The sequence below is a fragment of the Nanorana parkeri genome, unplaced genomic scaffold, assembly GCF_000935625.1.
Source record: "Nanorana parkeri isolate BGI_ZX_2015 unplaced genomic scaffold, ASM93562v1 scaffold490, whole genome shotgun sequence".
Classification (NCBI taxonomy): domain Eukaryota; kingdom Metazoa; phylum Chordata; class Amphibia; order Anura; family Dicroglossidae; genus Nanorana; species Nanorana parkeri.
In genome coordinates this window covers 801,933-825,692 of record NW_017306758.1, presented here as the reverse complement: position 1 = coordinate 825,692, position 23,760 = coordinate 801,933, and the positions used below count along the sequence as shown (strand labels likewise).

Here is a 23,760-nt window from a genome sequence, read left to right as displayed (position 1 = left end):
CTGGTTCAGAGAAAAATTAGGGGGGGGGGGGGTTAACTTATTTTTAGGCCTAAAATGTTGATAATAACGTGGCAGCAAAATGGTTAAAGTTTATTTGCACTTTTGCAGTCAAATTTGAAAATGTTTGTGTTCTCATTCACACAGCATAACGAAAAATAGAAAAAAAAATGTTCTTTTTGTAATCAGGCTGTAACTGAATCCATGTTTTTTCTGAGCATCTTCACAGTGATCTTCCCGTATAGAAAGACTTGGGACTAAAATTTGTTGGTGTTTCTCTCATTAACTTACAGTGCAAACCCCTCACCCCCTCCTAACATTACGAAGGAGACACAAAGTAAAAATGTTAACCCTTAAGAAACCAATAAACCTTAGGACAAGTAAAAGTAATGTAAACTGCAAGGTATTTTTTGGGGGGAATGGGAATATGTAACAAACAGAAAATAGGTGTTATCCCAGTTTGCTTGCAAAAGTGGAAATACACTTTAAATTTGCGTGCACCTGTGAAATGGCAAAAAACTACAATACCTAAAATTGCCCGTGGGCAACACTTTAAAAGCCTTTAACGCTCATCGATTCACAGTTAACATTAAGTGATGGTGTTAAAGTTACTGCTCTTATTCCAATGTTTGCAGCAACATATAACTTTTTGAACGTAGGTGCACACAATGCATGTTTCCCTCCATAATTTGAAGGAGATGGCAACTATCCTTGCTGGTGTAGTGACTCTAGGTTGATTCCCCTGGAGTGTCTTGCTAGAGGAATTGACGGATGACCCATTGGGCTCTCGGGCCTGGGGCAAGCGGGGGTTACAGCAGGACAATCCACAACGGCAAGGAGGGGCACCAGGAGTGGGGCAGGAGCGTGAGTCCAGCTGGCAAGGGGTGTGCCACGCCGTCGGACTCCATCACAGGCTGCTTTTCCTATTTTGGGGGTTCAAGGCGCCAGCTCCAAGGTAGGCGGGGTCTACAGTTGACAAGTCGACGCTACCTGTACCCTACCTGCTTTGGTGGAGCAAAGGGTACTCGGCTTGGTTTATGCACCTTTCAGTGGGTTTCTCTCCACATGGGTGCAGTTTGGTAAAGGGTTTGGCAGGCTCTGAGCCCTTCCCTTTTTTGGTGTAAGTACAGGCCTCAGGGGACAAGCCTGTGCCAGCAGAAGCCAACACACCCTAAGATGTGCTTCCTGCGTTAACAAATTGTTTTGATCCCGGTCCAAGCCTTTCTGCCAGATCTGTGTATCTTCTGAAAGGGACATGCATAACAGAGAGTCCATGGTTATATCTCTCTCATGCAGACAGGATCTTGCTCGCAAAGGATCTGGGGTTAGATTCTGGCAGTTTATTTTTTAGGACAGCCTGGCTGTTCCATTTTTTTCTTTCGTGGCTTCCTCTGCACTCTCCCCTCTCATGTGCATATTACGGGGGGTAGGGAGCATGCTTCGTCTTCACGCCTTATACTGGAAGTTAAGTATTCCTAGCAGCGCCAGTCTCATGGCAGCCCGAGACTGCAGGGCCACACTCTGTTAGAGGTAATGTATGTTTTACGGTGCCCAGCCATGTGCTTATGCCTGCAGACAACTTACCGGTGAATAAGACTGTAAGGTATGTGGTACCCTAAGACATGTTTTCTTTGGGGCTAAGACACAGAAGCGATTTTTATTCCTATTCTCTGTTTTTTACTTGGATATGTGAGATATAGGGGTGTTGGTCCCTGTTGTACCTTGAAGTGGCAGCCCAATGGCGTACAGGTAAGAATTGCTGCCCTGCAGCAGCTGAGTCCCTGGTTCAGACCCAGCCTAGACGCCATCCACATGGAGTTTGCACATTCTCCCTGTACTTCATGGGCCTGTTTCAGTTGTGCTGGGTTCCTCCCATACGCCAAAGACCAGCATATAGAATTGTGGAAAGGGAAATTTCTTCCCTCTTGTACCTTGAAAGGAAGGCAATGGTTCAATTTACAAGGTTTCCACACTCTCACCTTTTTTTATTATTGTTTTCACCTGGGGCGGAGGCTTCACAGGTGAATGAGCTTGCTGTCTGCACTGGTGGGAAATCTCTATACAATCTGGAGTAATTCCTGCCACTTGGGCTGCACTGTTGTAGGTTGCCTGCCTATTGCATGAGCCTTTCTTCCCCACTAGTGTTAAACCGGATAAGGCTCTATGTATTTGGTATAGGGTAAGGGTTTTCCTAATTTGTTTTCAATTTCACCTGGGTGGGCTGCTCCAGAGGTGAATGAACTTGCTGTCTGCATCGGTGGAAATCTCCATACAATCTGGGTAGATTCCTGCCATTTGGGCTGCGCTATTAAATCTTGCACTTATATCACAAGAGCTCTCTTCCCACTTGGGGTAAACCTGATAAGGTTCTATGTATTCGGAAGACGCCAAATAGACATAATTAGATATACCGTGGTCTTTATTGCTGTGATAAGACACTATATATAGAGATACTTGCCCAACAGCTATACTATAGCAGAAGCCTGTGATACCTTTGCAAAAGTAATAGGACATTTTTTTCTGCAGTTCCTTGAGTTCACCATTTTTTCCTCACTGCGCTGGCGACCTTTTGCAAGGAAATTCAATTCACCTTGGTGGGTCAGCTCCACAGGTTATTGAACATTCTAATTGCATGGGTGGAAACCTCCAGACAATTGTGAGGTTCCTGCCACTGGGCCAGCACTGTTATACTTTTTCCTTATAACGCAAGAGCCTAATTTTTCCCTCTAGCGTTAAAACCTGATAAGGTGCTGATCGGCATAAGCTGATGAACCTAAAAACAGATATGCTATAACTTTATCCCACCGGGATAAGACAACTCAGTGATTGTTTTGTTATGATAAAAAGCTTAATATAGGGACACCTATAATATAGCAGAATCTGGTGCTGCCTTTACAGTAATATTAGGGGACTCTTCCATAGTTCCTTAACGTGACATTAAACCCTCAGATATTTTTTAACATATCTGAGGACTGAGCCTTGGGGGACCCCTACAGAAAGAGGAAGAGGAGGGGAGGAGTTAGAATTGTAGGTGACACTGAAGGAGCGCGTAGATAAGTAGGATGAGAACCATGAGAGAGCAGAGTCTTGTAGGCCAAGCGAGTGGATTTTTATGAAGAGCAGCGGGTGGTCAACAGTGTCAAAAGCAGCAGAGAGGTCTAATAGCAAGAGTAAGGAATAGTGGCCGTTGTTTTTAGCGGTTATTAGGTCATTGGTGAGTTTTAGGAGGGCGGTTTCAGTGGAGTGTTTGGGGCGAAAGCCGGACTGAAAGGGGTCCAAAAGGTTGTTATTAGCGAGGTGGCAACTCAGGCGGTTGTAGATGAGGCGTTCTAGGAGTTTAGAGGTGAATGGGAGTAAGGAGATAGGTCTGAAATTATTGAGGTTGGTAGGGTCCAGTGAAGGTTTTTTGGGTATTGGGGTGACTAGTGCATGTTTGAGTGGGGTAGGAAAGATTCCAGTAGAGAGGGAAATATTGAAAATGTGGGTAACAGTCTAGGATAGAGCAAGAGGGTGACCGAAGTAGTTTTGAGGGAACAGGGTCCAGGGGGCAAGTGGTGAGGTGGGTGTCAGAGAGAAGCTTAGTAACCTCCTCTGTGGTGACAGGGTCAAAAGAGGAAAGTAACAAGTGTGATGGAGGATCAGGTACTATAATAAAAGGAGCAGTTGATTGGACAGTGGCGATCTGATCTCGAATGGTATCTATTTTGTTTTTGAAATGAATGGCAATGTCCTGGGCAGTGAGTGAGTTAGTGGGTGGTGGTGGTGGAGGACATAGTAGAGACTTGAAGGTAGAAAAGAGTTGACGAGGTCTGGATGAGAGTGTGTTAATGAGAGTGACAAAATAAGTTTGTTTGGCAGCACGGAGGGAGGAGTTATATTTTAACAGGGCAGCTTTGTACAGGTAAAAGTCTTGCAGAGACCTAGTTCTCCGCCACAGTCGCTCAAGAGCGCAGCTTTGTCTTTTTTGATGTTTGGTAACTTCAGTTTGCCACGGTTGTAGCGGGCGTGGTGTAAGTCTGCGTGTTGTGAGGGGAGCCAAGGTGTCTAGGGAGGATGAGAGTGAGTTGTTAAACAGAAGTAGCCAGGACAGGGGTGAGATTTTGTCAAAGAGGGAGTCAGTAGCAGAGTGGAGAAGAGAAAGGTCGAGGTGGTGGAGGTTTCTCTGGGTGACAGTGTGCCTTGTTGGGGGAGTCAGTGTTGGGGACAGTGTGATTGAGAAACTGACCAGGTTGTGCTCTGAGAGTGGGAAAGGGGTGTTGGAGAGGTTGCAAGGAGTGCATAGGTGGGAGAAAACAAGATCAAGTGTGTTACCATCAGAGTGAGTAGGAGTCTGTGTCCATTGAATTAGATCAAAAGAAGAGGTTAGGTTAAGAAATTGAGTGGAACCTGGGGAGTTAATGTTAGTAACAATGTTAAAGTCGCCAAGAATGATAGTGGGTATTTCTGAGGAGAGAAAGTAGGGTAGCCAGGCAGAGAAGTCATCCAGAAAGCGAGATACTGGTCCGGGTGTCCGGTATATAACAGCAATCCTCAGAGAAATTGGAGAGAATAGGCGAATGCAGTGGGTTTCAAAAGAGGAGAGGGATAGAGAGGGAGGTGAAGGCAGAATTTGAAAAGTGCTTTGCGGGGATAGGAGGATTCCCACTCCACCTCCTTTCCGTCCATTGGGTCTGGGTGAGTGTATCCAGTGGAGGCCACCATAGGAGAGGGCAACAGGGGAGGCAGAGTAGGATTCCTGAAGCCAGGTTTCAGTGACGGCAAGCATGTTAAAGGAATTTGAGATGAGAAGATCATGGACAGCGGTGAGTTTGTTACAGACAGAGCGGGCATTCCAGAGGGCACAAGAGAAGGAGGGCCTGGTTATAGGAAGCAGGGGAATAGAAATCAGGTTGTGTGGATTGCAGCTGCTGCCAGAGGAAAGGCAGTGCGGGTTAGGAAGGTGGGTGTTAGAAAAGAGAGGGCCAGGATTGGGAGAGATATATCCCCTGAAGTCAGGAGAAGCAGAAGGGTGAGTGAAGTAAGATGAGAGGGAGTTTTGTACAGGTGAACTTGCCTTAGTGACCTGGAGGTAACTCTAGCATGTGGATTCAGAATGAGCAGGAGATGATGAGTGCAGTAATAGGTAGAGGGCAGGAGGGAGGGTGAAATGTATATATATATTGTGTGGTGGAGAGGGGGGGTAAAGAAAAAACAATTTTAGAAGAGAGGCCCAAATAGTGAGAAGTAGAGGTAGAGATCCTCATGTCTTATGCTTGGGGAGAACTTCCCTTTTCAGCTCGGCCTCTTCCTGTAGTGCTGGCTCAGGTTTCAAGGGGAACAATCCTTCTAATTAAAGGGGGGGGACCCCCATAAAAGCTTCAGTGTTCCGGCCAGTTGGACTACACTGTTTGTGTGTGGGTGCGTATATTCAGCATACATGAAAGATCGATTAATAGGCTGACTTATCCCACCTGGGAAGACAGCTCATAATGATTACTGCCGTGCCAGAGGTGTAAGAGGCTGAGGGTAGAAACCCTTGCCTATCATCTTTCGTATAGCAGAAGTGTGAGGTACCGCTGCAAAAGTAATAAGGTGGATAAAGGCAACTAGATGCGTTATGATGAAGAAAAAACTCTTCGGGAAGTGGTTGTGTATATCTACATACAAATGAGAATTACTATCAATTGTCTGCACATGCGTTGTGGAAGACAGAGGTCAGTTGCATCTAGGGTTTGATAAAGTTTGTTGCTCTAGTGATTGGTCTAGTCGCATGTAAACACATTTTGTTCACAGAATTATACTAGATGCGTCTAGACCAGGGGTAGGCAACCTTAGCTCTCCAGCTGCGCTGAAACTACAAATCCCAAAAGGCATTACAAGCCACAGGCATGACTCCCAGAGGCAGAAGCATGATGGGATTTCTAGTTTCAGCACAGCTGGAGAGCCAAGGTTCCCTACTCCTGGTCTAGACACATATACACGTATATGCACACATGTGTAAATCATTTACGCATATAAAAGCATAAATTCAGCATCTAGCCTGCCAGATTTTTTTCGGTGTATAGAGCTATGGAGTGCAAGCAGCAAATATGAATGTAACCTTATACTGCCTATCTTGTGTAAGTTGGCACCTACCAAGTAACCTGGTTGGGTTAACCCTACCCTACAGAGGTTCTCCTAGACAAGACTTTGCTAATGCATCCTTTTTGCTGAACGCATACAGTTTAAGGAACCTATTAGGCTGTGTAAGGCATATGTTATGTTAGGGGTCTTCTATGGGACAGAACCTTTTTCCAGGCTATACTTTGAAAATCACTAGATTTGCCCTGTACCCACCTCAAGCATGGCTTCGGGTGGTTGAATTCATGCTTTTAAGTTCTGTTTTAATTTGACACATGAGAATTGGCCTTATATCAGGGAGGATATCACGATTGTATTCGCTCTTGTATTATATACAGTTTAGGGAAGTGTTGTGTGGTGGAAAAGTAGTGTATTATGGTTTTATGCTAGATTATTTTCTATTAAACACTGGAACAGAACGCAGAGGTGTGATTTGAGACCCTTGTTCTGGACACACACCTGAATGCAGCTGAGGTGGACAAGCCCTAATAAACAAAATTGTCAGAGACCAGCTACATACTGCATGACGCACGGTTAAGCGTGGAGCTGTGTTTGGGTGTATATCTTTTAGACATAATAGTCTATTGGGTACAACTACATGGTAGGGTGTTTTTACTCCTACAGATCTAGTAGGCTGAGGTAATGACCTGCTTCTTCACATACATCAGCTTCACTATTCTGCCTCTAGTATTGGGTGAGTATCAGACCTTAGGTCATAGGCCAGCCATCTGATATTTGTTTTATTTCATAGTCGCCTCTTCTTGCTCAAGGGCACTTTTTAGTGTATGTTGGGTATTCAGTAATGTCTGCAAAGCTGCTGATCGGTTTTCCCTGTTAGGAAAGATGGGTTGCTGAGAGTGCATGTAACGAAGGGTTAAATGCCCTGTTACATTTAATTGCTTGTTTAGCAAATTCCTACGCATAACTCTTCAGACTTGTGAATGCATACAATGGCTCAAACAAATCACAAATAGGGGCATGCTTAAACAAATTTTATGAAACTGGGGTACTGTGTATACTTTACAGATGGTTAACTGGATAAATATAGCTACATACCCGGGTGAGCTCTTCGCTTCTGAAAAGATCACAAGGCCTTGAATTGACAGTCTTTGAACAATGGCCCTAGGTACATTCAGCTAGATGTCCTAAATGAGGCCAAAACAAACATTACAGTCGCTTAATGTAGGGGTGTGCATGTGTATATGTATACCTTCCTTACTGAGGTCATTATCCATGGAAACTTACGTGGGTGAGGGTTCATGGGTGACTGTGTGTGACTGTGTGTGTGTGTGCGTGTGTGTGTGTGCAGACACACACGCAATACATTTAAACATGTATATCTGGGGGGGAGGGGTGGCCGACCATGGTGGAGTGAAGACTTGCTGCTGAGAGCTCTGCTGTACCAGGGCACCATACAGCCTAAATATCCAGCACTACTAAATCCCCCGCTCTGTCCGACACCAGGACCTCACCTGTAGCTCCCTCCAACTCCTGGACTAGGGAAATATCGTCCTCCTTTCGCTGCTGCACGAACGAGGAAGACTTTCCGGCCGGCCGTGACATGGTGCCGAAGGTCTCCCAGCAGAAGAAGGCCGCAGCTGCGCCTGTGCAGGGCCTCCGTTCCTCTGCCTCCCCCGCACCCACAGTACTGATGCCTCTGGACTCGTCGGCACCGGAGGACCTCTTCGAACCGGACCTCTCAGCTGCAGGGGAGGTACGTGACCTGCTCACAGCCTTTCCGGCTGACTTCGACACATGGGTCATGCGCCTGGTGGGTGCTGTGAGGGAGCTCCGCCAGAGGGTCACGGCAGCTGATGCTAGCATTTCTGCCCTGTCGGCCTCAGTGACTTTACAGGATGGCGGTCCAGGGGTCCCACCGTGCCCGGCTCCAGCAGCTGCAGCTAAGGGTGGAGGACGGAAAGAACCACAGACGACGCAATAACATTCACCTGCGGGGGATCCCAGAGGCAACTCAGTCCTAATCTACAGGCCAATAAACTAGATAGATTCGGGAAGCCATCCAGCACCTCAGACTTGGAGACTCCGCACCAGAGTTCTCCTTCGTCAGAGCTTCTGCTACGCACCTCTCAAGCTCGCCTGAAACTGCTGAGCCTTGACTTATGGTCGCAGCCCTCAAATCCGCACCTGCGGGCAAGAGCCCCGGCCCCGATGGCTTCACAGTGAAATTTTACAAAACGTTCAGGGACTCTCTTACCTCCTTCATGCTTCGGGTCTTTCACCCTGTGTCCCAGGGTTGCATCGTTCTCGCTACAAGTGTTAGGCCACATTTCCCTGATCCCCGAAGCCAGACAAGGACCTCTATCTCTGCACAAATTATAGGCCGATCTCTTTGATCAACGTCGATGTGAAACTGTTTGCCAAAATGATTGCTAACCGGATGAAACCTCTCCCCCCGGGGGTAATCCATCCTGACCAAGTGAAGTTTCCATGGTCGTGAGGCTCGGGGCAACACTATTAGGACCTTGCTACTGATGCACTATGCCCAAACGTCCTACACCCCTCTATGCCTCCTGTCCGTGGACGCTGATAAATCGGTTGATCGTCTAGACTGGACTTTCCTCAAGCACACTGTCACAGCTGAGTCTACGTTCCCGCATTGCTAAGTAACCTCATGGCCCTCTACTTGCACCCATCGGCCCGGGTCGTACTCACTATGGAACATTTGGCGATTGCCCTTCGTCAGAATTCCTCTTTCCAGGGCTTGCTTGAGTCCCCACAGATCTAAGCTTGCACTGTTCGCTGATGATCTACTGCTCTACGTCACTCAGCCCCGTATCGCTAAGCCCACTATTCTGCAGGAATTCGAGAGGTTTGGAGCTCTGAGGAACGTTTGGGTTAACATTTCTAAATCGGAGATCCTCAGTCTATTTGGGAGAGGAAGATCTCTGCCTCCTTGATAGCAACTTCTCCTTCCTTATTTGCCCCACCTCCTTGAAATACCTGGGAATCCACCTCCCCAGGAACCTGGCTGACTCCACACCCTGAACTTCCGCCCCTTGCTAGTGGGAGAGTCCAGAGACCTGGCTTCATACTACCGTTAATTCCTGTCCTGGCTGGGACAGAATCATGTGCTCAAAATGGACATTGTCCCCAAGTTCCTGTATCTATTCCTAACGCTACCCATTGCCATCCCTACTGTATACCTGAGACACATTCAACAGGCCTTCACAAAATTTGTGTGGGGATCCTCTCGTCCCCGGCTCAGCTATGAAATACTGGCTCTGACGAAACGCAGAGGGGGTGCTGGCGCGCTAGATATCTTCCTCTCCTATGCTTCGGCGGTGTTGGTCCGCATAGTAGACTGGTTCTACCGAGCCAGAGACAAACAATGGATCTGTCTGGACGAATCTCACAGCTGCTGATTTGCTGGCTTTACCCTGGATACCACCTGGCTCCAGGCCTGCATCCGCTGCTCTCCCTCTCTTGACCTCTCACACTCGGAAGTTATGGGATCGGTATATCTCTCACCTGGGTATCGCTTCCTACTTGGGCCCGATGACTCCTCTTTTTGGCAACCCGGCTTTCACTCCAGCGCTGTCCGGATCCTCGCTGGGCCGATGGGATAGAGTTTCACATCGTCGCCTTATCTCAGCTCTGAGAGCTCAGCCTCCGGAATCGGCTACTCCCTTTGGTGCGACTCGTGGAACTTGGTTGGCAGAGGGGCAGTTTCGCTCCGTCACCTCCTTCCCCACGCCGGACTGCTTCCAGGCAGACCCTACCGCTTTTGACTCCCTACTTCTGGCCTCATCGCCCCGGACACACTCAGTTTCCCTCATTTACTCCATCCTCTCCACCATGACTTATTGCCAGTAAAGCCCATGAGAAGAAGTCCCCCTGTTCTCTCACTACTCTATACCTCTCCTCGCTGGGGGTCCTGCCCTGGTTAACTTTTATTTCCTGTCCAAACCCACTTCCTGTGTCCTGCTCAGCACTAGCCCCCCTACTAGAGTGGACTCGCTAACGTGGAAATCCACGTTGGCTCTCCTTCACATCTACCCCTAGAGCTCTTGTGAGGTTGGGCCTGCGACTCGTGGCTTGATAGCAGGCTTAATATGTGTTTCTAATGCCAATTATCTTACCAGCTTAGACATTGCCCGATCATAAATATGTGAGGTACTTCCATCCTGCTAGGGATAACCTACCCCTTTTTTGTGGTTACTACCTTTTTATGTGCGATTTGTTTTCTTTGATTTTGTACCGAATATTTCTAATAAAATCAGATTGAACTAAACATGTATATCCATGCTCTTTATATCCATGTGAATGGATGCCTTTTTAAGACTGGGCAGAGGTTTTTATATACAATCTCTAGAGTCGGCTGCTGGGTAGTCTTGGTGTGCCTCACCCCAGACAGTTATTGGCAGCTTGCGGACCTGGGAAGAAAGAGATTCCAAGAGGTTAAGCAAGTCTTTTATCAAATCTCATCCATTGTATGAAAGCTGGCTTCTAGAGCCAACTAGACTGTACAAGATTATCTAGTACTACTTGGGAAGCAGTCACTTTTGGAGGAGATTCAAGAATATTTTTGGCCTGTTTCTGGGCCTAAGAAAGGCTGCAAAACATCATAACACTCTGGAAGATGAATTGGGAAAACATAAGTTAGGTACCTGGTAACTTTGTTTCCAGGAATCTTCCACGGCAGCACGGATTCCCACCCTGCTTGTTGAGGGGTGTTGTTCAACATGAATTTCAGTGTTACTGTCTGGTGGTCCGTTCTGTCGTAATACTGAGGTGACCCTTTTATTCTAATTGTGGATGATGTGTTTCCTGTTTCATGTGGGTGGAAGATTCCTGGAAACAGTTACCAGGTACCTAACTTATGGGGTTTTTTTTAGCTCTGCTATTTTCAACACTTTTGTGAGGATTCTTTCTAATCAATGGCAGATTCCGGCTGGATACATTTTGAAAGTCTCTCCAGATTGCCAACGAGTGCAGGCTTTCCCAATTCATTTAACATTGAGGATCTGATTGTGACATCCCTGAAGTGACGGTGTTTCTTCTTAGTGCTGCAAGGCCAGGGTTCACCACCCTTGTAATCAGTTCCTCCTTTCCTGACTGAGTGCCCCCAGTAGTGGATCTACCAGTCTTCTATTGTGTAAACTCTTGGTAACCTCTCTCACCTCCAAGATGCAACTCCAGCTAGTCCTTCACCAGGACTGGGTACACAGCATACCTTCTGGTATACCTGGCAATAATTAACAGTGCAGACCACCCTGCCATATTTTGAGATTGTAGGTCTGGCCTGATACCGACTCCTGGCTCAGTGAGTACTTGGGAGGCAATGGGTAAAACATGTTTAAAACCTTATGCTTCTCCCTTCTACTAATGCTCTCTAGTACTATAAGCCCCCATTCACACCAGGGTGTTTTGTCACATGGTTTTTTCCGTGCTAAAGTGCTATGTATTCCTATGGGGCCGTTCACGCAAACGCGTTAAATCGAGTGTATAAATACGCCCTTTGTTTAAAATTGTCCTTGGGCTTCTTTTGTCGCACTTATCACCTCGTTTTGCCCCATAGACTTCAATGGAAACGTGCCAATCAGAGGGTTTTTGCGCGTTCAGACTTTTTTTAGCGCGAAAAGCAGTCTCGGCTTTAAAAATAAAGCTGAGACTGCTTTTCCTTGGACAACTGAAAACGTGCCTTAAAACACTATTACAGATGAACAGAAAACGCCTGTAAAATGCGCATAAAAACCACGCAAATAAAACGTGTGAAAACGCTGCAACACTGATGTGAATTGAGAGAAAAAGAGAACCACTCACTTAAAGTGACATTAAACCCTCAGATTTTTTAACATAAAACAATACTGTAATGTGTGCCTTACTGTAATCCATGGTTGTTTCCCTTCTCTTTGCTGCTCTTCCTTTTAAATCTGTATCTGTTCTCATGCTGGGCAGAACTTCTGTTTTGCAGCAGACTGCCTTGTCTCTGAAATGGATACAGCACAGCAACACAGATATTTATATTTTGTTTGTAATGTATAGATCATTTTAGTCTTAATATATATTTTGGCAATTTTTTTTCCAGATAAACTGTCTGAAGGTATTGACATTCCACTGAGTGACATTAGAACAGGTAGTATGCATATATTTGTTTTTATTATCCCAGTTATAGAAAAACATTTTGTTAATTGTTTTCCCCCCATCTTTTGATCTCTCTAAACAAAACAAGTGTATTTTATTTTTGTTTTAGTTCAACAATACATTGAAATTTTTTTTACTTTTATTACAGCTTTAGTTTTAACGCAATACATTTATTTGTATCCTCATATACATCAGAATATATTTGTTAGATATATTTCTTCAACTATAAATCTAACCACAACTTGGCCTATTAATAGATGTTTCCCCCAAGATTCACTCTTTTTCTGAATTGGATTCAGTTAGAGAAATGTAGGAATCCTGGGTAAATGTTGTGTGAACCTAGTAACAAAACACTGAGGACAGCTGGGAGCACTGGGGACCCTCACAAACCTTTCGGTGCTGGTCCGTGAGTACCCAAATGGTGTCCCTCACTATCGCAGATTCTTAGGGACAGGGGAGATCAGGGATGGCCCAGCTCCACAGCTGTTAATGGTTGAGGGTGGTTACATAAGACTTCCCCCGTTGACACTGCTACATATGGTTTGTGTATTAGCCCACCATTTTAGCTCACTGCTCTTTCTGATGCATCTACCAGCCCATCTGGAGTGACACTTTCTACATGCCTTACCAAAGAAGATTTTGCAGTATCAATTACCATATTTATGGGACAGATATAGGCTATGATTAGTGCCTCAGCGGATGTGGCCATGGCTACTGCCCGTTTGCCAGATGGGGAGGAGGAGGAGTGAATTCTTGACACAGTGATCCCTACCTCCTTGGGCTCAGAAATATGGTGTCAGGCGGATCCACCTTTCACTATCCTTCACCAAAGGTTGTGAGACACTATTGTGGCGCTGATAGAGGTGGTGAGGTAATACTTGTCCATTGAACCTTAAGCAGGATTGTCCTAAGATAACCAGCCAAGACTTTCCCTACGCAGTCTCTAGTGAAGGGGGAGGTACCTAATGCAGCTTGGCAACATCCTAGAAAGGTTTATGCACCTACAAAACACTTTTTTCACAGCAATATCCTTTTGAGGATACCCTCCTCAAAATAGTAATCATTTCCTAAAGTGGATGCAGCTCTTTCTTGCCAAATCCTCCTATGACCCAAAAGAGACCTAACACCAAAAAAAGCTTTAACCATAGTTCTTTTTTAGGCGCACGGTAAACAAGTGACTTGAGGAGCTGTTTAAAACTTTCTTCACCTTTTTATTGGTCCTACCTTGCAACTGGCAGTAGGTTATGGAAGTTTGACAGACTCTGGTGGTCTGGAGAAAACGCATGGTACAGCACCTGCTGAGTCTGGGCCTTCTGTAGGCATAAGGGTAGACTGCTGTGGCTTAAGTACTACTGGTTGGCGGAAGCCCCCACAAGTGAGGGCTCACTTGTGAGGAGCTGGGGTGAGAGACAGTCTGAAAGGCAAAGATAGAGGTCAATACGTAGGAAGAGTCTGCTGGAAGAGCAAGGGCGGTGTGACAAGCCAAGTATCTGTGTTTATGTAAGCATTTACATTTTTTAATAAAGGAGTTTTTTTAGGCTGTTACATTATGGAAAGTATTGGTGCTCTTTTGAGCTCTGGTGCACCGGATTAATAATTACACTGGTCTACAAGTTTTGGGAAATTATCGACCTCCAAGATATGTGTTTAATTCTTGCATATTTTGATTAGATGAATTAGAAAACAGGTGATAAAGGTGCTGGTTGGCTAAAGTATTCAAGATATTTCACAATAAAGCTTTCACCTTCACTCCTTTTGTCCTGCTCCGAAACATTCCAATTAGGTCTCTCTCCACCTCTTGGATGTGGTTAGAGCGGTCCAGGTTTATCTTTCCTCTACAGCAGGGGGTCTCAAACTCCATTCACTCGGGGGCCACTGGACAATTTTTTTGGCTCAAATGTTGGTGTTTGTAGGGGAATACTTATTTGGCAATTCTTTGGACATCCAAAATAAGGAAGTCCTGCAGTTGGTGGGGGTTGGAGAGGGAGGACTCTTTTGACCCCCAAAAAAGTATTTATAAGCTCCTGCTGGTAAGCCCTAGGCCCCTGAGATGAAAAGAAAAAAGTTCCTTGGTTCCAGAATTTTGTATCCAGGGTCTGCACATTGGAGTTTGTTTCTGTCTCCACCGTGATTAGTGCTATCAAACTTGCCAACCTCTTTGCAAAAGCAGGCAGATCTTTCCTCTCTCAAAGGTTCATGGCCCGTCCCATAGGAGAAATTGTTCCACAATTTCTCTTTACCTGTTCACGGCATCGTCCCCAAGGCAAAAGGGGGCATTCGCTCCATTCTGGAAATAAAGATTCTCAAATTCCTTTCAGTTTATAAACTCTGCATGGAATCTGCTTGGTCAATCATAGCTTTCCTTCACCTGGGAGATCTTCTAGCCTCTGTGGACATCCATGGTGCTTACTTGCACATTTCCATTTTCCACTTGCATCAGCACTACCTGCATTTTGCTGTGGGCATGCAACATTACCAATTTGTTGCCCTTGACCTGTCTACGGTACCTTGGGTCTTTGACCTATCCACGGTGCCTTGGGTCTTCACCAAGATGGTAGCTAGGGTATCATCATCATGGGATTTCTACATGATCTCCTGCTAAAGGGAACTGTCAGTTCAGATTTTTATCAGCCAGTGTCTAATGGACAGCGCAGACCCTGCAGAGATTTATATGGATCCTAAATGTCCAAACAGCACTGGATGCAACTCATCACTTGGGAGTATCTGTGCCTAACTTTGGATTTGGCTTTGCAGGGTCTTGATCCCCCCAGACAAACTCCAGTCTCTCTGTTTTCATGTTTGACTCCTACAGTCCAGGAGCTAACCAACCATTCACTTTGCATGAAGGGTTCTGGACCTAATGGTGGCCTCCTTCGAGGGAGTCCCATAAGCCCAGTTTCACTCCAGACCATTGCAGCTCAGCATTCTGTCAGTGTAGAACTTGCAAAATCTGTCCGAATTACTCGCTATACCTGACCAACAAATCTAAGTTCGCCCTGGTATGGTGGCTTTCCAACCCAGTGCTGGAATCAATTAAATCTTTCTTCCTGATGGCCTGAACAATGCTCGCGACAGATGTCAGCCTGTCCGCCTTTGGATACCTTTTCCATACAGGGGACTTGGTTGTCTAAGGAAGCTTGGTTCCTGAACAGTATCCTAGAGCTCACGGCAACTCAGTTGCCCCTTCAATGCTGGACATTTCGGCTGCAAGGCCACCTGACCATGCCTGAATGATATAGTGCTCTTACAATGGGACTCCTGGCAGATTCTCCATGGGCCTTCCCAGATCACTGGATCTTCTGTCCCAGGGGCCAGTTAACAATCTTTCTTCTTGGTCGCTGGCTTTAACAGCTTGGTTTTTGATGCCCAGGTTTTAAGTTGCACAGGTGCCTCTCGGATTTGGTCATCCCTACACCCCTAGAGGCTAGGAAATCAAAAGTCTACCAACGCACTTGTAAGGAATTCTTTGCTTGCGGAAGGTAGGAAATTATTTGCCAGGAAGTACACCCTTGGCCCAATCCTGTCCTTCAGTTCAGTCTGGATGAGCATTTGGCCTCGAGTACCATCAAGGGTTTGGCCTTGGCAATTTTTTTTTTTTTTTTCCTTCAAAGACCACTTGCCTCTTCTTAGTGAAAAGCATTTGTACAGTTTGTTATTCACACTGCTCCCCCTGTGTGTTCCTAAATGTTACTGTGGGATCTCAACCTGGTTGTCATTTCTACAGAAACCACCATTGGAGCCTATTGGGGATATTCCCCTATCTAGCCACACTCATGGCTAATACCTCTGTGAGACACGTTTCTGAGTTAGTAGCTTAAGCTTTAAGAATATCTCCTATCCTAGCATTGCACAGGGATAAATTCTTGAGACATTTTACATTGTCGGGTACATTGTTCTTCCCTCTTTATTTCCTACTCCAGTACATTTTAGACTTATATTCCCTGGCTAAACATGGTACTCGCTTGTTCGTAGCCATCTGTGAGCTTCAAGTGCTTTCAGACAATTTGATTCAATCTTTCCCGTTCCTGAAAGGTCACAGTAGGGGCCACCCGGTCTCTTGTTCCAATATTTCCAGGTGGATTTGGTAACTTCACATTCAAGCTTATAAACGAAGGTACAGTAAGGATAAGGTCCCTTTTTAAAAGTGCACTTAATTAGTTCAGTCAATTTTTAATGGCCTTTTAGAATCAGACATCTGTTTTTCATATTTGCAAGGCTGCCACATGGACCTCTGCCATGTTTCCCAGGTGGATGTTTGGGTCTCCATCTGAAATGAAAAACCTTCACCAACATGTGTATAACGTCTTTTAACCATAGTCCACAGATAATGGCAAATTTTTACACCTGTGGCTGACTTTTATTGCCCTCTGCTAAGGGCCCATTCACACCACATGCCGATTACCTCCAGACCAGACTTTTTCCTGACCCAAAATGTATCCCTATGCCATTTCTGGCCTCTGTACCCACCAGCGCAGTGCATTCCAGACCAGAAAAATACTGCTTGTCCTATTTTGTCTGGTTTGGAATGCACTGGAACTCCTCAAAAACGTCTGAAACGCACCCGTTGGACCATTTTAAGCTAAACGAAAAAATCCAATCGTGGCAAAAATGCAATGCACAATGTTCCAGATCTGGTCCGGAAAATGGTGTGAACCCAGCCTAAGTAATCCACGATGGATCACTTTTCAGGGGGCAGTTGACAGCAAGTTATAAGCGTAATTGAAATTTTAAAAAAAAATAGATGTAATGTATCAGTAATGATAGCTTAATTGAATTTGTCCTCCAATTTCTGCTGAAGTGGATGGTGATGTTCCCATAGACCTGTCATTGAGCAACAGTGGGATATGTTAAAATTTGTGTAATTTGTAAAGTATAGGTATTACACATTGTTTTAATGAGGGGTATGGGAGGAAGTGTTTTGTTAGGATGGATTGGTCATGTTTATCTACCTTGTTTTTCTTAGATTTAATGATATGTGAATAAAATTAAATGTTAGCTATATATTTTGTTCTGATAACAAGTTATCTCTTTAGTACCAGTAAAGTCCCAGTAAGGTTCTGGGCATTTTAGTTAGTTAGTTTAGTATTAAATTTTGCATGTAGGGTTGATGTTACTTTCCAAGTAGTCAAAATTTTCCCCTATGTAATATTTAGATAGTAGGGTTATATAAGGCTGTCATTAGAGCTTACCAGTGTCTTTTCCCCCAAAGGCAGCTTCATAAATCATGGTCTAAAATTACCAACCTGTGTCCTGTTAATTTACTCCAAGAAAACAATTTTCTTGTTCGTCATCACAGGATACAGGGAGGCAATTCTTGGACCACTTGGCAATGCAGCTACCTTCAGGTGATTTTTCAATTCAGTTTTCCCTTTTGCTCCACCCAGCAACTGTGGTGCCTCCAGGAGTTATTTGGATCAGTTTTCCCCTTGGTAGTGTCTTGGTATGGACCATATCGGGACCCCGTCAAAAGGAAACCACAGGTCTGGCCTTTAGTGTGTTCAGTCCCCTTCCATCCCCGTTGCCTCTGCTGATACAGGTGGGGAAAGCAAAAGGGTATGAAGGGGACACAGAGCGCAGCGGGCTCTTAGCGGGGAGGAGAACAGGAGGAGGGAAGCTGGTTTGGCGGCGGAGGTGGCAGCCAGTGACCGTAAATGGGCTGAAAAAAGCCCGGGTGCCAGGATGCAATTTCTAGTTGTCATGGTGACCTGGATTTGTCAAGCCCTGCCCTACTGTATCTATGGATAGTTGCCACAATGTCTCTTGGAGGTAAATTGACCCAATGGGAGTGTTTTGTACCCTTAGCCAGCAGCAACAGGTTTTAAGCAGTGTGCAACCAACTTTATTACATTTTCAACAGCAAACATAAACAGCATTTCTATAAAAGTAAACCCTAGCTTTTTTTCATCAATACTGACTGAATTGTAAACTCATACATGTAAAGGTTTTGGCCTGTCTTTAAGTACTGTATAAGTCTTAGGTTGCAAGCTCTCTGTATGCTTTGAAAGTTGTGTAAAATGTGCAAATATCTACACACCTTTTTTTAAACTTGTAATAGGTTTTCATATTTTCTCATCTACTTTTTTCCCCAGAACCATTCAATGGGGAAAACACCCGTCACCTAAATCTTTCAGGAGATCTCTCTGAACTGGAGCCTCTCAAGGTAAACCATGCATGCTTTTTTTTTTTTTCTATGTACACACTGTCTCGCTTACCTAAACTGCATTCTAATCTTGAATGGTTTGTGGTGACCTCTCATCTTTATATGTTTGCTTTAAGTAGTCACCAGCACACGATGCTGGTGACATCTTTATGCGTTTGCTGATATTGGCGGTGCCATCCGCAGTAACCACGAGCACCCTCCCACTACACGGGACATTTGGTAAGGAGTGCAACAAGGAAGTTATATACTCTCTACTTAGTCTACATAATTTTTGTTGGTAGACAACTGTTTAGAACAAAATGTTGTGCAGCTTTAGTGAGTGTACATACGTGCCCTTATTTAAAGAGACCCTGTCAACAACCTAAAAATTTGCAAGTAAAAATAAAAAATAATACTTTTTGTAAATGGTTACTTGCAGTATTTTCCTTTCCACAAATTTGTATTTACTTGCTACATGCCTTTGAACCCGCTAGAGTCAATTCCTTAGCACAACCCCCCTATCTCTGCAAGTAATAGTCTTCTCTTCTGAAAAGTGTCTAATTACTCTGTGCTTGCCCAGCTCCTTCAACCTTCCCTTCACCTCCCTACACAACCTTTTATGTGGCTGCCAAGGTAGGAGCGAAGAATACTACTCCAATGATAGCTCTAAGTCTGTTGGAGCAGCTGACATCATATCCAAGATGGCTGCTCCACAAAGCAATTTCAGGGCTTTTAGATGGCCTTTGCATACGGTACAATAAGTTAAATCTGTACATAATCTTATGCGCATATTTGGTCTCTGTTTTGCATGTCTTGACTGCACAGGATAGGTACAATTTTCATCTATATTGCATTCTGTCATCCATTTTGATTTGAATGTTATCAATACAGCAAAATACTTCATTTTTGGAGATTAATAATGCTCTCCAGCTGGCAGAGTGCATTTTCTTGGTATCCAGAGAATCAGCCTTACTGGGAGCTGAGTCTGTACTAATGTAAGAATCTACCTATGTAGGATCACTCTCATACTCAGATTTAATTCTGTACTGCTGTAATTACTGTTCCGAAAATATTACATTCTCAAACAATTCATCCCCACACAGCTACCTCCTCATGTAGCACTTGCCCCTCCCTTTTAGATTGTAAGCCCTCGCGGGCAGGGCCCTCCTTACCATCTTTTATTGAATTGTATTGTAAAGCGCTGCGCAAACTGTTGGCGCTATACACTGAGTGGCCAGTTTATTATGACCACCTGACGTTTGTAGGCAAATTGGCTATAATTTTGCGCTGAAGTTGCTAGAGGGCCAGACCATTATGAATAGGGAAGCAGGTTGTTTACCACGACAGTAGAAGTGATTTTTTTTCTGAAGATATGGGTAAACAATGCGATTTAACAGCCTTTGAACGTGGGATGATTGTTGGCGCGGAGCCATGGAGCGAGTATCAGCAAAACAGCAGAATTTGTTAAATGTTCAAGAGCAGCTGTTAAAGTGTTTAAAGACTGGACTGTCAGCCTTAACGGTCTGAACGTGCGAATTGTGCCCGTCAACGACCAGTCAATGTTAGGGCAGAACGGACAGTGGCAAGACTGTTAGAAGACAACAGAAGGGCAACAGGGCAGTGTCATATTCCTCACATCACTTTTCAACATCTCGTGGAGTCATCTCGTGGCCCAACGAAGTACTGATGGGGTGGTCATGAAAATCTGGCCACCCAGTGTATAAATCCTGTATAATAATAATAATAATAATACTGTGAATATTGTACTGCTCAGGTAGAATGTCAGTATTCTACCTCATTGATATGTTATTATTCATACTCTGTTGTGACATACTTTTCATCTCATTACTAACACTCTCTGTCACAGGAAAGGTCTCTCAGTACTGGGGGATCTTTGGATCTTGGGGATGCTGAAGACCAACCAGTCTAATCCTGCCTCTTTCATGTGTATGTAATGCCAGCACTTTTGTTTTTCATTTAGTTTCAACTTTTCATATTTGTTTTTCGTGAAAGTATTTTTCCTTTTCTTCATGGTGACTTGCTGTTCTGCCTTAACTGAATAGTGGTTTATTGTATCGTTTGATATTTGTTCTTTCCAGGTACTTTTTCTGTTTTCTCATTCTTTGCTTGTGCAAAAACATGTATATCTGCAGGAAGAAATATTTATTTTTTTTAATCTTTTTTTAAACGGAGTATGAGAATGGGAACAGAAGCAGAATGGTTGCACATAGTGACCAATCAGGTTTTATTTTCTGGGTAATTTAGACACATTATCTGGTTGGGCTCCTTAAGTAACAGCTCCCTCTTGCACCCATTTCTCCCTAATTTTGGTTATAAATAGGTCAGAAGATTTCAGTAAAATGACAGCAATTGTGATTGTTAGGAAAATTACTGACTTGTCATTTTTTTTTAATTTGTCTTATATTTTTATGTAGATCTGTTGGTTCCATGTAGAATCAGCCAATTCACAGATTCATGCAATTAATCACACAAGGCTTCAACTTGTATAAGAGTGGTGTATACAGCAAGCTTCTTAAAAGCACATGTAAATCTTTCAGCAAACTTGAAGTGTTAAAGCATTAAAGAAAAGATTCTTCACTAAACCTTACGCATTTTAGTTGGTTCAGAAGTTTTGGCTGTAGTGTGACTGAGGTAAAGTGCTGTCTTTCATTGTGACCATGTGCAGATGTTCTACTTAGTAAAGAGGTGTAATGGGAATTACAGTAATTGAAAATACTACATATAGTTGAATGCTAACATGTTTAGTAAATGACTTTATTGAAGCTTTGAATTTGTATATTTTGGCTTCCTAGCCAATCAGGAAAGCAGGTCATGACCTAACGGAAGGGAAAGATCGGCAGCAATTCCCCAAAAGGTCATGATTGTGCCATCCTAGACCGCTGTCCCAAACTGAGTCTGCCTTCCTCCTCAGGGAAAACTTTCAGCCTTTTTAGAGTCCTCAGACTGCAAGTAGGCCCCGTCATCCTTTCCACCAAAGTCCATATCTGATATTCATCTGGCTGCTTCCTCAACCCCTGAAGGAGGATGAGGATTGTACATCACCCGGTTCAGAGGACTCTGTACCTGCAGAAGTTCACTCTGCTAAAATATCTTCCAAACCTAACAACAACAATTTTTTTTAATCCTTATTTTATCCTTATTAATTGAGGATATTGTAATTGGGGAGACACTGGGTAATAGTGATCACAATGTGATTACTTTCACTATTGGATACAGGAAAGGGGAAGTGTGCTGGACGGACAAGAACCCTAAATTTCAGAAGGGCTACCTTTTGATAAGCTGCGCCACCTATTGGAGGACATCAAATGGGAAAATTTATTTCTCAACCTGAACTCGGACCAAAAGTGGGATTGTTTTAAGAACACATTATATATTGCCATTGCCAAGTGTATACCGTTGGGTAATAAAAGTAAAAGATCAAAAATTAAGCCTGTATGGCTAAATAAACTGTAAAACGACACCAAGGACAAGAGAGCGGCATTTATAAAATATAAGATGGAGGGGACAGCATTGGCGTTCCATAACTACAAAGAATGGAATCAAAGATGCAAACTAGTAATTCGGGCAGCTAAAATAGAGTGCGAAAAGCATATCGCCACAGTTAGTTAAAAAAAAAAAAAATTCTACCAATACATAAACAGTTTCATTCAGAAAATATATAATGTTGGGGGGTTTTACGTCATTTTCAGGCCTAAAATGTGGAATATAACATGGGTGCAAAAATTGAAAAAAGGGCCTCAGTCATGAAGGGGTTAATGTACATGATAAAACACAAAGTTCAACACAAAATATACCTCAGTGGTTGACCTGAAACCGGGATACAACAAAGACTTAAACTAATGCAAATAAAGCATTGGGACCAGATAACCTGCACCCCAAGGTACTTAAAGGAGAACTATGGGGTCAGTGTTTTTCCCCATAGTTTTTAATTTCAATCCCGAAGAATATAAGGCGATACAATCTTTGAGCAAAAACCATAATCTGCTGATCAAACAAGCAGATAAAGGGGGTGGTCTAGTAGTTCTAGATCTGAAAGACTACATAACCGAGGCATATAGATTGCTCTCTGATACCACCACTTATGCCAAGCTTAAAGGAGATCCGACTCCCGAATTTAAGGGTGAATTCACCAAGTTGCTAAAGGAAGCATTAGACTCAGGGGTTTTATCCAAGCCATCCATGTGTTCTCTATTTTTATCACATTCCTAAAATCCATAAAAACCCTTCACAACCCTCGGGAAGACCTATCATAGCCGGGATGGATAGCCTTACTTACCTACATTTAGCCAGCTACATAGATTTTTTTCTTCAGCCGCTTGTGTGTGAACTACCCTCTTATGCTGGAGATTCCAGTCACATTTTGGATATTTTAGAGCATTGCACATGGAAGGATGGGTATATTTGGGCCTCCCTTGATGTGACATCTCTTTACACTTCGATAGAGCATCAATTGGGTCTCCAGGCAGTTCATTACTTCATGGCCAAATCAGGCAGCTTCAATTCTTCCCACACAAGTTTCCTTCTTAGAATTTACTCTTGCCCATAATCAGGGCTTGAAAAATTTGATAGTGTCTCACCAGTCAGTCAAAAATTTCACCAGTCAGCATGACCGGACTATAGCCTTGCAATTTATGTTAAAGTTTTCTTTTGGAGGTATATAATCACCACGGGGGGTTTTTGTTTTTTTTTTACTATATAATTTAAAAAAGTACCATAAATGTAAAAAAAAACAGTTTCCCTACGTCATGTTATAAAACATTTATTCTTACCCATATTTTTAGTAAAACATAAAAGTCAGGGTCACGTCGGGTAAATAGACACCAAACATGTCTAGCCTTAAATTGCGTGCGCCCGCAAAAATCGGAAAAAACGCCCATAGGTGACGATTAAAACGCTTTTACTGTTCATCAGTTTAGTGTTATCAGTGATTAAAGGAGAACTATGGGGTCAGGGCTTTTCCCCATAGTTCTCCTTAGGGTAACGGCAGGACACAAATTAGCGTCCTCCATCACCCTAAGCTCAGTATACCGCGAGCTGCAGCTCGCGGTATACTGAGACGCTGAAGCGGATCCCAACAATTTTACAGCGCGTCGATCAGCGCTGTAAAACGCCCAGGTATGAACCCGGCCTTATTGGCTCTAAAATTATTGCTCTCACTCAGTTTGCGGCGATATGCAACATGTTCGGCACGTAGGCGCACCTGACGCATATATGCGTGTGTATTAGGGGGGCGCGGACTTTAAAAAAATTTTTACAAAAATAAATGTTATGCTTTTATTTTTTTTATGAATCTTTCATTTTTTTATTTTTTATTTTTTTACATACAACTTTATTGCTATTACATGGGGGGCTAAGAAGCCCCCTATGGGATAGCCAATTTACATGACAGGTCCTCTTTA

The 23,760-nt window shown here is 43.9% G+C and overlaps 1 protein-coding gene across 4 annotated transcripts in view; it reads left to right on the top strand.

Moving 5' to 3' along the window:
- The window catches only part of LOC108790642 (catenin delta-1-like), a 131,346-nt gene extending 111,051 nt beyond the window's left edge, over positions 1-20,295 (top strand). For 2 of the 4 annotated variants that reach the window (XM_018560952.1, XM_018560949.1), the window contains 3 exons: positions 12,146-12,193; positions 18,291-18,361; positions 20,208-20,295. In XM_018560952.1, coding sequence (XP_018416454.1) covers positions 12,146-12,193; positions 18,291-18,361; positions 20,208-20,270 — 182 coding nt within the window. In that variant the 3' untranslated portion in view covers positions 20,271-20,295. Of the gene's footprint in view, positions 1-10,724; positions 10,736-12,145; positions 12,194-18,290; positions 18,362-20,207 lie in introns of those variants that run through there. The other 2 variants (XM_018560950.1, XM_018560951.1) reach the window with 2 other exon arrangements.
- Positions 20,296-23,760: the final 3,465 nt, after the last annotated feature.